This window comes from Dipodomys spectabilis, unplaced genomic scaffold (assembly GCF_019054845.1).
Source record: "Dipodomys spectabilis isolate Male_0828 unplaced genomic scaffold, ASM1905484v1 ptg000201l, whole genome shotgun sequence".
Taxonomy (NCBI): domain Eukaryota; kingdom Metazoa; phylum Chordata; class Mammalia; order Rodentia; family Heteromyidae; genus Dipodomys; species Dipodomys spectabilis.
The window spans coordinates 1,851,356-1,867,513 of record NW_024870878.1 but is presented as its reverse complement, the minus strand read 5'-3'; the positions used below and the strand labels follow the sequence as shown (position 1 = coordinate 1,867,513).

General features: G+C 43.9%; 1 protein-coding gene across 2 annotated transcripts in view; it reads left to right on the top strand.

Moving 5' to 3' along the window:
• Glb1l2 (galactosidase beta 1 like 2) overlaps positions 1–16,158 on the top strand; it is a 55,795-nt gene that overhangs the window by 35,895 nt on the left and 3,742 nt on the right. For both annotated transcript variants that reach the window (XM_042696202.1, XM_042696203.1), the window contains exons 8-15: positions 3,728–3,798; positions 5,478–5,562; positions 11,776–11,913; positions 12,956–13,036; positions 14,146–14,252; positions 14,822–14,962; positions 15,253–15,324; positions 15,596–15,674. In XM_042696202.1, the coding sequence (XP_042552136.1) occupies positions 3,728–3,798; positions 5,478–5,562; positions 11,776–11,913; positions 12,956–13,036; positions 14,146–14,252; positions 14,822–14,962; positions 15,253–15,324; positions 15,596–15,674 (774 nt within the window). The remainder of the gene's footprint in view (positions 1–3,727; positions 3,799–5,477; positions 5,563–11,775; positions 11,914–12,955; positions 13,037–14,145; positions 14,253–14,821; positions 14,963–15,252; positions 15,325–15,595; positions 15,675–16,158) is intronic.

The window sequence follows — 16,158 nt, the reverse complement described above, 5'->3', positions numbered from 1 at the left end:
GGAATAATGCCTTTAATTAAAAAAAAACACACAAAGAAACACTAATTAAGAAATGTACTCACATGGGCCCAAAGTAAAATAATGGAAAATACGTGTGGAGAAACACATCACCTGCCTCCTCATCCCATGCCCCAGAAATGGCCACTTTCATGTCTTTAACTTTTTCTTCTGGCACTTTCTTCCCTGTTTCTATGTAGCCTGCTTATAGAACCCTGCATTTATGGATTTAAGATTCTGTCTCTGGCTTTGGGTGTCACTAGATGAGTGAGTTGGATCCCCACAAGTCAGTGAGCCTGCTTTTTATTTGCAGTGAGTCTTTTATCTGCTTTGATTTTTGGTTCATGCTGATTCTCTTTTCACCCACATCCTTGTTCCTTCCTCTATTGTTTCCCCTCCCTCTCTTCCTTTTGTGCTGGTATTGCTGGGCATGAACTCAGGGCTTTGGCACTATCCCTAAGCTTTTCTCATTCAGTGCTGACACTCTACCACTTGACCCACAACTCCATTTCTGGATTTTTGGCGGGTCATAGGAAATAAGAGTCTCACAGAACTATCCTGTCTAGGTTGGCTTCTAATTGATATCTCCAGATCTCAGTTTCCTGAGTCGTTAGATTATAGGTATGTGCCCCCAGTACCTGGCTCTTTGTTTTCTCTTCTTTTTTTTTTTCTTTCTGCAAATACTTTTACAAAAATCTTACCAATACACTTGTATTTCTCAGTAGCTGTGCACGCTAGATTCCATGTGAGGTTCTTTCACTCTGTCCAGAGGATGCCTCTCTGGATAGTAGCCTGAACTACTGGCAGTGCCATGCAGCTTCTGTCCTGAGGTTGAGATCTATGTCTTTCCCTCTAGGCTGGGTCCTGAGCTGCCTGGAGTTTTGAAGATGTTGTTTTTCTCATTTCCTAGTATCACTGGTCATGTCCAAAGCTCAGTGACATTCTGGCTTCTGATTACTTTCTTCTCCCCCATTTAAACAAATTAATAATTTTCCTTTTATCTTGGTATTTCACAATGATGATCTTGGGTGTGAGGCAGATTCTAGTCTCTCCCACTTCTCTCCATGGGTGGTAAGATGTTTCTTTAGTCTCTGTGCTTTTCTCATACCATTTTACCACAATTCCCTGGTCCTTTGGTCAGTTGACTTATTTGTACATCAACTCTCATATTAAGTCTTAGTATCTTTAACCTTTTCAACTTTTTACTTCTTTTTGCTTTTTAGTTCTGTTTTCTAGATTACTTCCTCAGCTTTTATCTTCTAACCCCAATCCCTGGATCATGTTTTCTTTAAAATATATTTCATTTCTTTCTCTCAGGGTAGGTTTTTATTTTGGAAGTACTGGAAATGGAACGCAGGGCCTTTATAGGCACCTACTGCTTGAGCCATACCTCCAGCCCCCCCCCCCTTTTTTGTTAATCGTGGGACTTGAACTCTGGGTCTGGGTGCTGTCACTCAGCTCTTCAGCTCAAGGCTAGTGCTCTATCTATTGAGCCACAGCACCACTTCTGGTTTTCTGGTGATTTATTGGAGATAAGAGTCTCATGGACTTTCTTGCCCGGCCTGGCTTTGAACCTTGATCTCAGATCTCAGCCTCCTGGGTAGCTAGGATTACAGGTATGAGCCACTGGCACCCAGCTTTTTTTTACTTTAGTTATTTGTTAGAGAGAGTCTTGCACTTTTTATGTCTGGTTCAGCCTCAGCCAGCAGTTGCTTTACCCGAGTCTCCCATGTAGCTGAGATTATAGGCTTTTTCCATCACACCTGCCCTCTCCACTTTTTATTCTTAAGCATTTTTCTTTGTTCTGTCCATTGCTTCTATTTGTTCTGATTTCCCCTTATCTGTTCTGCCCCGTCTTCCAGATAAGATGATGTGGTCAGTTGTCTGGCTTGTAAGGGAGCAGCTTAAACAGAAGCACTGAGCTGCCACTCAGCACTGAGAGTGGGGAGAATGTGGATCAGATCCCTTCCCTGGGGGGAGATGTGGCTGCTTTGGCTGTTTTAAAGAGGGAACTGGCACACTGGTGTCTGGAGATACTTAAAAATTAAAACAAATTTATTGTCAAAGTGATGTACAGAGGGGTTTCAGTTAAGATACTTTTTAAAAAAGTAAACATTTTCACGGGCATTTGGCTCAGTCTCTTTTCTGCACATGTGAGAGCAGGGTCATTGTCTTGTACTTTTCTGCTTCCTGATGTAGACTAAATCTGATGATGACTGGAATGTAGTAGGTTCTTAGCAAATGCTTGTGGATGATAATATGTCTAATCCATTCATTAAGCACCTACTGTGTACCCTTAGGCACATTTTTGATAATTTTTAAAAAATAAATAGCATTTTATTGTTCTTATTGAGGTGCTGTACAGAGGGGTTACCATTTCATAATTCAGATAATGTATGCATTTCTTACTATTGGACAGTGTTACCCCTTCCTTTGTTTTTCTCCAGTATCTCCACCGGCGGAGATACTATCTTTAAATAGCATTAGATGTTTCCAGAGAAAATGCCCTTGGTATCTTTCTGTAGGTATGTAGAAATCATGTAAGGAATCTACAGGAACCTTCTTTTCAGAAAACTTCTGAAACGTTCTACTTCAGTCTTCCCTCCCACACCCATACCCTTCAGGAACAGTTTTCTAATTGCCTATAGAGCCTGCCAGGAGATGGGTGCTGGTGGGGAAGGAGCCTTGACAGGGATGTGGGACAGCATGGGAGGTCTTTACCTGTGTGGGGCTGGACTTGGGGACTGGTAGAAACTTCTTTTATTCTTCAAGGCCAGCAAATCTGTTTCCCAGGGTTTTCTTGGAGCTTTACCTCTGCCAGTGTCTCCTTTGTATTTCTGTTCCTACCACCATCTGTCTGTTTGTCCCTTGTCTTGTTCTTGATTAGATGTCAGGAAGGACAGGGCACAGCTGCTTATGTTCAGCCATGTTCAGTCATGTGCATCCATTGACTTGAAAGATTTCTGCCTACTTAATATCAGACAGGCTTTACCCGGTGCACTGCTGGAGGACAGCGACATCATAGGACAAGGGGTCAATGTCAAAGGAACCTGAGTTTTCAGTCCTGCTCTGCCTTGTTATTAGAACTCTGGGCCCTCTGAGGTTGTTTTTCTCCACTGCTCTTAGGGACTGAGGTTCTGCAGGGTGGCTGCTTCAGTCTCTGTCATCAGTCCTGGACCCATGCATGTGGTGGACAGCAAGCATACAAGGGTCCTGGCAGTCCAGTTAAGCAGCTGGCTTAGGCCAAGAGACCTGTGCCCATGACTTACCATAATGCATCTGATAGAAAACCATATAAAATATTTAAAAGTTTTCAGTGGTCAAATTATGGGGTGGAATAGATAATGATACTAGATAATGACATAAAACAGGAGTCTCTGTTCAGATCATGAGCATGTGCGGGCTACTTGGGATACAAAGTAAAAAGTAGACTGATGCATACAAGAGAACAGTTAACAGAGGGCATCTTCTGGCTGTAAAAGTTATAGCCAATCACCACAGATGTTAAGTATATGACTCTTCTGCCAGATCTGTGCTGAGTGGTGGGATTTTTGAGATGGACAACGTTACTCTCTTGCTGTTAAAGAGCTAACCTCTCATTGGAAGTGGGAAACAATGTCAGGACTGATTTTATTGTGCTGGGTTTATTGTGGCACATTTGAGATAACTCAAAAAATCTTCCTGACTTTAAGATGCTGTTTTATCTCTCTCTTTTCCTTTCTCTTCTTAGTGCTGGCCACCATCAACTTACAGTCACAAAACGAGCTACAGTTACTGACTACCTTTCTCTTAAGCGTGCAGGTAAGTCTGGACCAGGGGACGCTATGAACTCTTTGCACATGAGTGCAGAGATCTTGCATCCAAGTCACTGTGCTCAGGGTTCCTCTGAAAAGAGAGACAGACTCTGAGTCCTCCCAGGCTTTCAGCTTGCAAGAAGAGAAGCTTTGAAACCACTGTGAAGTTTTGCTATACTGGTTGATGCACTTTGGATATGATTTGCTGCCTCTAACATAGGGGTTCTTTTGAAGCTCTTGATTTGAGAACTCCATGAACTTGAGAGTCTGAGGGAGAAGAGAAACTTCCCTGTTCTTACTAGAAGATATCTGACACTCACCACTAAGGCCTTTCTGGTTATGGAAAGGCTTTTTTTTTTTGTCATTTATAAGACAGGAGGCCTGGTGCACTCCAAGTTAGGTGGAGATTAATATGAGCTATCAAGGAAACAGATGTCATAGGTACCAAGCTGTAGCCTGACTGCAGAGCTGAGGACCTTGCCTCTCACCCTGGCTTCCTGAAGGGTACAAAAGCCCCTAGATCATCTTCACCTGTTGCATGATCCCTCTGGTATCCAGAACAAGAGTAGAGCTGTTGGACTGGTTCTATCAACCATGACCAGATGACTGTGGAGGTGCTGAGCTGGTCACCGGGGCATACCTATGGCCCATTCAGGCAGCCATTTATTCCAGATGATGGAATACACAGTCAGTGTGGCCTCGCATAAGCCACTCAGCCTCTCTATGCTTCTGTCTTTTTTTGGTTAACTGGGGATCATGGGAATCCTGACTCATAGATCTATGAAGTGACCATTTGAAAAGCACCTGGCACTGGAGCGGATAGAAGCACTAGCCTGGGGGAGTAGCCATGCCCAGACAGGAACTATACAGCCCACACCATGAATAATGGGGCTTTAAGATCCTAATTTTCTGGTTCAATTTTGTAAGCTTCTACTTCTGCTAGAACTTGAGGTGGGTCTGCTCTGCAACCCCCTAAGGCTTCTGGATGAAGGGAAGCAGCAACTTGAAGTGTGTGCATCTATGATGTGCCTCTCAGATGTGGGGTCATCCTGGACAGAACACTCTTTTCCGAAGAGGATAGGCAAAACTTGGCTTGAACTGGAGAGCAACCTAGCCAATATAGGAAAGGACTTCTAAAGAATACTGAATTGTAGTTGGTTGCTGGTGGCTCATGCCTATAATCCTAGCTATTCAGGAAGCTGAGATCTGATGATTGTGGTTTGAAGCCAGCCTGGGTAGGCAAGTCCATGAGATTCTTATCTCCAGTTAATCACCCTAAAATCGGAAGTAGAGCTGTAGCTAAAGTGGTGGAGTATTAGCCTTGAGCAAAAAAATCTCAGAGACAGCACCCAGGTTCTGAGTTCAAGTCCTACAACAGCCAAAAACCAAAATCACATATCTTCTTCATGGTAACACCCATCATGGAAACACCCATTGAAACCACGTTAAGCCATCAGTCTATGTATCAACTCTAGTAGCTGCTTCTGAACTTCACCTGCAGGTCTAGAGGGCACGCTTGGCACCAGATACCTCATCTGTGCCCTACTTCCAAGTCTCTTCAGGCAAGGGGTGTGTGGCCAGAAAAGGGGTGGGGGATGCAGAGAGGCTGGAGTCCCCTCCAGGAAGGGCATTCCCTTTCCCCATTTGAGCAGCCTGCTTGCCTGACTCTCATGTTCTTTACACCAGGGGATTCAGCCCAAAATGGTGACAGAGTACTGGACGGGGTGGTTCGACTCATGGGGAGGCCCACACAATATCCTGGATTCCTCTGGTGAGTGTCTTACGTCACCTACCTCCAAAATATATGTTGACCTGAGAGGGAAGAAAGAGTGTCAGATTCTTTGATGGTTAGTGTACGGAGCTTCAGCTAGCAAGGCTTCTGGATCATTTGTGCTACCAGTCAGCAATTGCTATCAGTCATTTGTCTTTACATTTGAAGTGAACACAGGACTTTTCAACATTGTTTCTGTATATTTTGTAATACAGAAATGTATTACTACGTAAGATTATTGCAAACATTCAGAAAATACAGAAAAGTCAAAAGGGAAAATAAGACTGTCAGAACCTAGGAGAAACATTTCTGATATACACGTAAGGCAGTTCTTGGGTATCTCTAGCTATAGACCTATATGCGTATGCAGATAGAACTAGAAATAATACAGCTCTAGATCCTGCTGTTTGTCACATGCTGGGTTATTACTGGCACATGTGGACCACTTCCAGTACTACTGAATGCTAACTTTTTTAATTAAAAAATTGTTATTATAAAGGTGATATACAGAGGGTTACAATTACATAAGTCAGGTAAACAGCACATTTCTTTTTGGACAATGTCATCCCTTCCCTTGCTGTCTCCCAGTTTTCCCCTCCCATCCCACCCACAAGTTGTACAATTCTTTCCTTCCTTCCTTCCTTCCTTCCTTCCTTCCTTCCTTCCTTCCTTCCTTCCTTCCTTCCTTCCTTCCTTCCTTCCTTCCTCCCTCCCTCCCTCCCTCCCTCCCTCCCTCCCTCCCTCTCTCTCTCTCTCTTTCTTTCTTTTTCTTTATTGTGATTCAGTGATTACATAATTTCACAAATTTCACAGTATTATGGGATAGTGATGCTTAGTTGAAGTCACAAACACATTCTAACTTTCATGGGGCAAATTGTCTATTGTGGTCTATAAAGATTATGAGTTCTATGAGCTTTGACAATAGTTATTTCTTCCACATCGGGTGTTATGTACATTCCTTTCCTTTTGCATAGGTGAGCTATTCCCTCTTTCCCATTTCCTATTTCCCTTGTTCCCTCCCTCCTATTGCTGCCATTTAGTTGCTTGGTTCGTTTTGATCAATGTCCAGTGCAGCTGATGGGTCCCATTGTTGTGTTTTTTCCTGATTCTCTCTAGTTCTGTGTCCTTCTCCTAGTTTCCCTCTGGTGTGTGCATATATACCATATATGTGATGAGTAGCATGGGGTTATTTAGTGGTGATTCAACCAGGTGAGTGGAAGTCCTTTGTTTCTCAAGTCTTGTTAACTTTGTCCTATCACCTTATGTTTTGGATCTAACATCCACTTATCAGGGAGACCATGTGCCGTTTGTCTCTTTGCTCTTGGCTTACCTCACTCAACATGATTTCTTCTAGCTCCATCCATTTCCCTGCAAATGCCATTATTTTGTCCTTTCTGATGGCTGCATAATATTCCATTGTGTATAGATACCACAATTTTTGGATCCATTCATCTGTGGTGGGACATCTGGGTTGTTTCCATATCTTGGCTATTGTGAACAGTGCTGCAATGAACATGGAGGTGCATGTGTCCTTGTATACTGGTTCCTGTTGTTCAGGATAGATGCCTAGGAGTAGTATGGCTGGGTCATAGGGGAGGTCAATATTTAGTTTTCTGAGGACCCTTCAAACTGCTTTCCAAAGTGGTTGTATAAGTGTGCCTTCCCACCAGCAGTGTAATAGGGTTCCTCTTTCTCCGCATCCCCTCCAGCATTTGTCATTGGCTGACTTTAGGATATGGGCCATTCTGACTGGGGTAAGGTGGTATCTCAGAGTTGTCTTTATTTGCATTTCCTTCACAACCAGGGATGGTGAACATTTCCTCATGTGTTTCTTTGCCATTTTTATATCTTCTTCTGCTAAGTCTCTCTTTAGTTCCCTTGCCCATTTAGTAATTGGTTTGTTGGGTTTGGGAGGAATTAATTTCTTGAGTTCCCTGTACATACTGGATATTAACCCCTTGGCTGATATATTGCTGGTAAATATTTTTTCCCCAATTAATTTGATTGTCTTTCTAGCTTGGTTGTTATGACTTTAGCTGTGCAGAAACTTTTTATTTTAAGGTAGTCCCATTTGTCAAGTCTCTCCAATTTATTGTGACCCTGGGACTCTGTTCAGGAAGTTCCTTCCTGTGCCTATAAGTTCAAATGTCTCTCCTACTCTGTCCTGCAGTAGTTTCAGAGTATCAGGTTTGATGTTAAGGTCTTTAATCCATTTTGAGTTGATATTAGTGCATGGTGACAGGCTGGGGTCCACTTTTCGTTTTCTACATGTGGCCGCCCAGTTTTCCCAGCATCAGTAGTTGAAGAGGCTGTGCTTCTTCCACTGTATGTCTTTGGCTCCTTTGTCAAATATCAGCCAACTGTAGGCATGAGATTTTATTTCTAGATCTTCTATTCTATTCCATTGGTCTTTGGGTCTGTTTTTGTGCCAGTACCAGGCTATCTTTGTTATTATGGGTCTATAGTAGAGTTTGAAGTCTGGCATCAAGATCCCTCCCATGTTGTCATTTTTGCCTAGAATTGTTTTGGCTATTCTAGGTCTTTTGTTGTTCCATATGAATTTTTGGACTGTTTTCAGTATTTCAGAAATGTAGGTCATTGGGATTTTAATAGGAATAGCATTGAATTTGTATATTAACTTTGGCAGTATTGCCATTTTCACTATATTAAGTCTGTTTATCCAAGAGAATGGAAAGTCTTTCCATTTCCTGGTGTCCTCTGTAATCTCTTTAAGTTTTTATAGTTTTTCATTAAATAGTTCTTTTACATCTTTTACATCTATTAGGTTAATTCCTAAATATTTCATTTTTTGGTGGGTTATTTGAATGGGGTTGTTTCTTTTATTTCCCTCTCTGCTTGTACATTGTTGGTACAGGAATGTGACTGATTTTTGTGGGTTGATTTCTGTATCCTCCTACTTTGCCGAAGTGGTTTATAAGTTCTAAGACTTTGGGGATGGAGTTTTTTGTGATCATGGAGGTATAGTATCATGTCATCTGTGAAAAGAGATAGTTTAACTTCTTCTTTTCCTATGTGGATCCCTTTAATGTCTTTTTCTTGCCTTATTGCTCCGGCTAAAGATTCCAGGACTCTATTGAAGAGGAGTGGAGAAAGTGGGTATCCTTGCCTTGTTCCTGATTTTAGGAGAATTGGTTGTAGTTTTCCCCCATTAAGTATAATATTGGCTATTGGTCTGTCATATATGGCTTTTATTGTTTTAAGGAATGTTCCTTTTATTCCTATTTTCTCCAGAGCTTTTAACATGAATGAATGTTGTATCTTATCAAAAGCCTTTTCTGCATCAATGGAGATAATCATGTGGTTCTTGACCTTGGATCTGTTGCTGTGTTGGGTTATATTTATTGATTTATGTTAAACCACCCCTGCATCTCTGGGGTGAAGACTACTTGGTTGTAGTGTATGATTATTTTTATGTGTTTCTGGATTCTGTTAGTTAGAATTTTGTTAAGGATCTTTGCATCTGTGTTCATCAAGGAGATTGGTCTGTAGTTCTTTTTTTTGTTGGGTCTTTGCCTGGTTTGGGGATGAGTGTGATATTGGTATCGTAGAATCAGTTTGGGATAGTTCCCTCTTTTTTTATTTCTCTGAAGAGCTTGAGAAGTATTAGTTCTTCTTTAAAGGTCTTATAGACTTCCATTGTGAGTCCATTTGGTCCTGGGCTTTTCCTTGTTGGAAGAATTCTGATTGCTTCCTGTATCTCATTGTAAGATATTGGCTTATTTAATTGATTTATTTCTTCTTTGATCAGTTTGGGCAACTTGTATTTCTCTAAAAACGCATCAATTTCTGCTAGGTTTTCTTTCTTTAGAGAGTATAAGTTTTTTTTTTTTTTTTTGTCGGTCATGGGGCTTGAACTCTGGGCCTGGGCGCTGTCCCTCAGCTCTTCAGCTCAAGGCTAGCGCACTATCACTTGAGCTACAGCGCCATTTCCAGTTTTCTGGTGGTTTATTGGAGATAGGAGTCTCCCGGTCTCTCCTGCCCGGGCTGGCTTTGAACAATGATCCTCAGATCTCAGCCTCCTGAGTAGCTAGGATTACAGGCGTTGAGCCACCAGCGCCCGGCTTAGAGAGTATAAGTTTTGTAAACAGTTTTTTATGTTCTTTTTTAAAATTAAGTTTTTTATTGTGAAAATACTGTACAAAGGGGTTACGGTTACATGAGCAAGGATGAGTACATTTCTTATCCAGCATTGTTGCCTCCTCCTTTGTTTTTTGTTTGGATGTCTTGGGTATTTGTTGTGATTTTTCTCGTGGCTTCCTTATTCTTGTTGATTTGGGTTTCCTTTCTTCTTTTCTTAGTTAATCTATCAATTTTATTTATTTTTTCAAAAAAAAAACCCAGCCTTTTGTTTTTTATTAATTTTATTTATAATTTTCTTATTCTCTATCTCATTAACCTCTGCTCTTAATTTGGTTATCTGGCTCTATCTAGTAACTTTAGGTTCAATTTTTTCATGTTTTTCTAGCAGTTTTAATTGCAACATGAGATTATTTACTTGGTCTGTCTCTGTTTTCTTCATGTGGGCACTAAGGATGGTAAATTTGCCCCTCAGGACAGCTTTTGCTGTGTTCCACAGGCTGAACCCTAACTTTACATTACTGTCTTTTTTTTTGATCCGGTCGTGGGCCTGAACTCTGGGCCTGGGTGCTGTCCCTCAGCTCTTCAGCTCAAGGCTAGCACTCTACCACTTGAGCCACAGTGCCACTTCTGGCTTTTTTTTTCTGCTTATGTGGTGCTGAGGAGTCGAACCCAGGGCCTCATGCATGCAAGGCAAGCGCTCTACCACTGAGCCACCTTCCCAGCCCCTACATTACTATCTTAAGGAATGCAAAGAATCCCATTGTTCTGATGACAGATCCTACAACCATTCATTGATTCAGTCCCTTATGGATGAACCCTTAGGCTGTTTCCCAGGGTTTGTTTTAACTGACTGTCAGTTGATTGAGCATCCTTGAAAATCCAGTTTTGCATACCTGTTCGGTTATTTTCCTATGATAAGGGGTAAATTGCTACATCAATGCAATATATAAATAAATGAATATATATATACACACACACACACACACACACACACACATACATATGTGTGTGTGTGTGTGTGTGTGTTGTATGTGGGTATTGACCAAACTACTCTCCAGGAAGACTAGCAATTTTTACTTGCCATTATTGAGAACACTTATTTCCTGAAGACTCAACAAAATGTGTGTGTGTGTGTGTGTGTGTGTGTGTGTGTGTAAGAACCTGGGTGTCTGGAGCTCAGAGTCTAGGCACTGTCTCTTTATTGCTCAAGGCTCCTCTACCACTTGAGCCACACCTCCAGTTCTGGCTTTTTGATGGTTATTTGGACATATGAGTCTCACTGACTTTCCTGCCTGGGTTGGCTTTGAACCAGGATCCTCAGATGTCAGCATCCTGAGTAGCTAGGATTACTGGTATGAGCCAGTGATGCCCAGCTTAAACTAATTTTTAATATTTTCCAATCTAACAAGTAATTGTTAGATTTTGTGGTTTTGTATTTACATGTATTCACACGAATAAAATACGCATTTGTTAACTATTTTCTCCTCTGATATTCTTTTCTCCTCATTGGTTCTTTCCTAGTCAAGAGAGGACGGGGAGTTGGGAAAAACACATCTCTTATCTTTTGGCATTTTCTTCAGTGAGGGTAGCCACTGGACACCATGTCGGCTGGCAGGGGTGGTTGGCACAGGTGCAGGTTGTCCAGGTTATTGGTGGTTAATAGACTTGACTGGAGTGTGAGAACAGGAGGCCACTTTTCTTTTTCTGTAATCTGTAGTTAGGATTTTTTTGTTTTTGATTGTTGATTATGGCTTGAACTCATGGTCTGGGTACTAGCCCTGAGCTCTTTGTGTTCAAGGCTAGCACTCTACCACTTTGAGCCACAGTGCCACTTCCGGTTTTCTGGTAGTTAATTGGAGGTAAGAATCTCAAAGACTTTCTTTCCTGGGCTGGCTTGGAACTGTGTTCCTCAGCTCTCAGCCTCCGAAGTAGCTAAGGCGTGAGCCACTGGTGCCCAGCTGTAGTTGGGATTTTAATGGAGTCTGCAGGACAGAGTGACAAAGTAGACCTTGAGGAGGGTTGGGAAGGTGAGAAAACCAAAGAGATTCTCAAGGACTTGCCTTGAGTCTGCCTCCCCCTGATGCACACCTCTCCTCTTCCCTCATCCTGAAGAGGTTTTAGAGACAGTGTCTGCCATCATCGATGCCGGCTCCTCCATCAACCTCTACATGTTCCACGGAGGCACCAATTTTGGCTTCATCAATGGAGCCATGCATTTTCATGAATATAAGTCCGATGTCACCAGCTATGGCAAGTATTCTTCCATATCACTCCTTCTTCATCCTTCTGGCATTAACAGGGCTGGGGTGCTTTTTATGGTGGACTCTTACTGGGTCTTGAAATCAGGCCCTTGCACTCTTGTGCACTTTTTTATTCTCCCACAGCCGGTACTCTCCTACTTGCACCATGCCTCCAGTCTAGCTTTTTGTTGATTAGCTGGAGATAGAATCTTGAGCACTTTTCTTCTTGGGCTGGCTTTGAACCTCAGTCTTCAGGTCTCAGCTTCCTGAGTAGCTAAGATTACAGGCATGAGTCAATGGCCCCTATCAGGGCTACGGCTTTTAAACAGAGTCCTTTAGGGACAACTTCTAGCACCTTCAGTGTTTTGGCTATGAAGTGCTTGGGAAAAGTACAGGCTTTGTCTGAATCATCTTTGAACTTCCAGAGTAGCTGAGATTACAGCTACTTTGTGTCTGCCTGATAGCCAGCCTCCTACTCTGCTGATAGAGCTCTTTGGAGGAAGGAAGCTCGAGCAAGGAAGGGGAGACATAGACTGAGAATCTCCAAACAATAGGGGACTCTCGTAGCTACTTACCACTAGGAAGTTAGTGTGCTACTGTGGTTATGGGCAGCTTTTATATTCTTTTTTTTTTTTTTTTTTTTTTGCTGGGCCTGGGGCTTGGGCCTGGGTGCTGTCCCTGAGCTTCTTTCACTCAAGGTGAATGCTCTACCACTTGAGCCACAGCACTCCTTCCAGCTTTTTCTGAGTAGTTTATTGGAGATAAGAGTCTCATGGAGTTTCCTGCCTGGAATGGCTTCAAACCACAATCTTTAGATCTCAGCCTCCTGAGTAGCTAGGATTATAGGTGTGAGCCACCAGCCTGGCTTATATTCTTTTCTAGTATTTAGTTTAGAATCTTTTGACTGAATGGTTCATACTAAATGTGCTTGCCTTCAAAGTTGCTGGGCTGAGGCATTTTCTACCTTCCCTCAGCTCCTCCTCCCCTTTTGCTATCCCATGCACTATCGTAGGGACAGGAATGACCCTGACAGGGCCATGGGTGTCTTGCAGACTACGATGCTGTGTTGACGGAGGCCGGAGATTACACTGCAAAGTACTCCAAGCTTCGAGATTTCTTTGGCTCCTTCTCAGGTACCGAAAAACAGTGGGCTCAGGCATCTACTTGGGCCCTTGATTTTACTCTGGGACCTTAGCTTTCCCTTCTTCCTATCTCACCTGAACTGAAGTTGATCCCTGTTCAAGAATGTCCTAGACTGCTGGGGTTTTGTAACTCAGTGATGGAGTGCTTGTCTAGAATGTGCAGGGCCCCTGGCTCCATAACCAGCATCACCCCTCTCCCAGAAAAGAATTTCCCAAAGAAGGAAAGTCTGAAGGACGATTGTCATCAAACTGTGCACCTTGCTAGCTTCACCCTTCCTTCCTTCCTTCCTTCCTTCCTTCCTTCCTTCCTTCCTTCCTTCCTTCCTTCCTTCCTTCCTTCCTTCCTTCCTTCCTTCCTTCCTTCCTCCTCCTCCTTCTCTTTCTTCTCTTCTCTGCTTCTGCTTCTTCTTTTTCTTTCCTTCCTTTCCTTCTTCCCCCCTCTCCCTCCTCCCCCTCCTCCTCCCCTCCTCCCCTCCTCCTCCCCTCCTCCCCTCCTCCCTCCTTCCCTCCCTCCCTCCCTCCTTCCCTCCCTCCCTCCCTCCTTCCCTCCCTCCCTCCCTCCCTCCCTCCCTCCCTCCCTTCCTCCCTTCCTCCCTTCCTTCCTTCCTTCCTTCCTTCCTTCCTTCCTTCCTTCCTTCCTTCCTTCTTTCCTTCCCTTCTTTGTTGGTTATGAGGCTTGAATTTAAGGCCTAGGCGCTGTCTCTGAGATTTTTCTTTGCTCAAAGCTAGTGCTCTACCACTTTGAGCCACAATGCCACTTCTGGTTTTCTGGTGGTTAGTTGGAGCTAAGAGTCTCATGGACTTTCCTGCCCAGCCTGGCTTTGAACCACAATCCTCAGATCTCAGGCTCCTCTCAGCTAGGAATACAGGTATGAACCACGGGTGCCCAGTTTCACCTTTATATTTAATAGGTGCAAACACTCCTTGCTGTCTCATGGAGGAGTAAGAAAGCCCCTTCCTTTCTCAGGCCTTGTCGCCTAGAACGTTCTAAGCACACATTGAGAGGAGGCTTTTGTTTGCATTTGCTCATGGGTGGGAGGCTGGAGCAGGTGGTGACAATTGAGTCCTTTGAGAACATCCATGTTGTCTCTCTGTTGCAGGTGCCCCTCTTCCTCCCCCACCAGAGCTTCTTCCCAAGATGTCCTACGAGCCAGTGATGCCCTCTTTCTACTTGTCACTATGGGATGCCCTTAAATACATGGGGGAGGTGAGTGCCCTGGGCAGGGAGAGAGGGCAGGCAATGGGAGGGCAGCCCAGAAACTCTTCAGATGGGATGCTGGGAAGGACAGAGCTTCTCTGGATGACTCTAAGGTCTGTTCTCTCACCTGAGAACTCAGATTCAAGGGAATAAGCTGGTGCTGGAACACCAGGTAGGAGGAAAAGAAGAACTTGGACATGATGGAGACATTCTCTTCCAGCCTCAGACTCGAGTTCTTTCTCCTTATTCTCCCTTGTGGAAGAGGAGGGCGCCTCTGGCGGCTCACTTGGGATACTATGATGCAGAAATACTGTCATGCAGAAATGACAGCAGGTTCAGACTAGTACACTGCACAGTTCCCTTCTCTAATGGCAGTCCCTCTTTCTGGTCCTCATTCCTGTAGCTCTGGAAAGCCATAGGTTTAATGCCATGAGAAGTTAGAAAGATGAGAGCTCTACCTGTCTATTCCTCCCTTCCCCCATATCCCTCCGGGGCAGGACTCTCTGGCATCCAGGTCACAGGGTGAGGGTTAAGGCAGCAGCCTGGCCTTTGGGCCTCCCTGTGTCTTTGGTGTGTAGCCAATCAAGTCTGAAAACCCGATCAACATGGAGAACCTGCCAGTAAATGATGGGAATGGACAGGCCTTTGGGTACATTCTGTATGAGACCACCATCACCACATCCGGTATCCTCAGCGGTGTTGCGTATGATCGGGGGCAGGTAAGAATATCTTTTCTTGTTGCTGGAGCTGTCTAGTGAACAGGTCCTATAGTATGCACTTCATTCTCTCAGCTCTTAGGCTTGGTTGTTGCCAGTATGTAAAATTACCCCTATTTGCCAGCTGTGTAATTTTGTTTTCAGCTGTGGTCACAGTATTTGTTTTTCTCTATACCTTCCAAGCCTCCTTCTAGGCACACGCACAGGGTGATGCTTGTGTTGTTGCCTAGGAGGGGTCTCTCTCTTCCTCCCTCCTGTTGATCATGTGCATTCCTCTCTGCTCATTTTGGCAGGTATTTGTGAACACAGTGTCTGTTGGCTTCTTGGACTATAAAACGACGAAGATTACTATCCCCTTGATCCAGGTTTGTTATCTCAGGAAGGTGGGTGTTGGCTAGCCCAAGCTGTTTCCAAGAAAGTTTGGTGGGAGTCAAAGAGGAAGATCTGGAAGACAGGAAATTCCTTAACCACAAGCTGCAGATGGAGAGAGATGAGTATGGCTTTCTGACCAGCCTGGACTCTCCTGTCCTCAGAGCATAGGGAAGAACTGAGAGCCACAAACAGATTCCCAGGTGCACCAGTGACCTCATGCCTGGACTAGCAGGTGGTCATTATTGGCCACTATATTCTTGGCAGGGTTACACCGTGCTGAGGATCTTGGTGGAGAATCGTGGGCGAGTCAATTATGGAAATAATATTGATGACCAGCGTAAAGGTAGGTCCTCTCATAAACCAAGAGAAATGCTGCCAATGCCCCTCACAGATATGACCATCCCTTTAGCACTTATCAGACCATGTTGAGGGAGCTGGGTCACAGAGGTCCATTGCAGAAGGCTTGAGTCATGGAAGCCCATAGCAAGAGACCCACTGCAGGGAGCTGGTCATGGAGACCCTGGAGGGAGCTGGGTAAGGGAGGCCGTGGCAGGGTTACAGAGACTGGATAAACCTATATGTGAGGCCAGGTGAGGCCAATACTGTATGCATGTCCATGTGTAGGAGAGGAATCCACAGGAACCATGAACTGGCTCTCAGTCTCCTTTGGGCTGCTATCTGCTTTTATGGGAAGATGCCTCTGTGTGGGGTGGTGAGTGAGGAGCTAAGAATGAGATATACAGGAATCTAATGAAGGACATAGGATTCCTGCCTTCTTTGGTTCCCATGCTGAATTTTTTTTCTCTGTTCCGCTCTGAGAAGCCCAT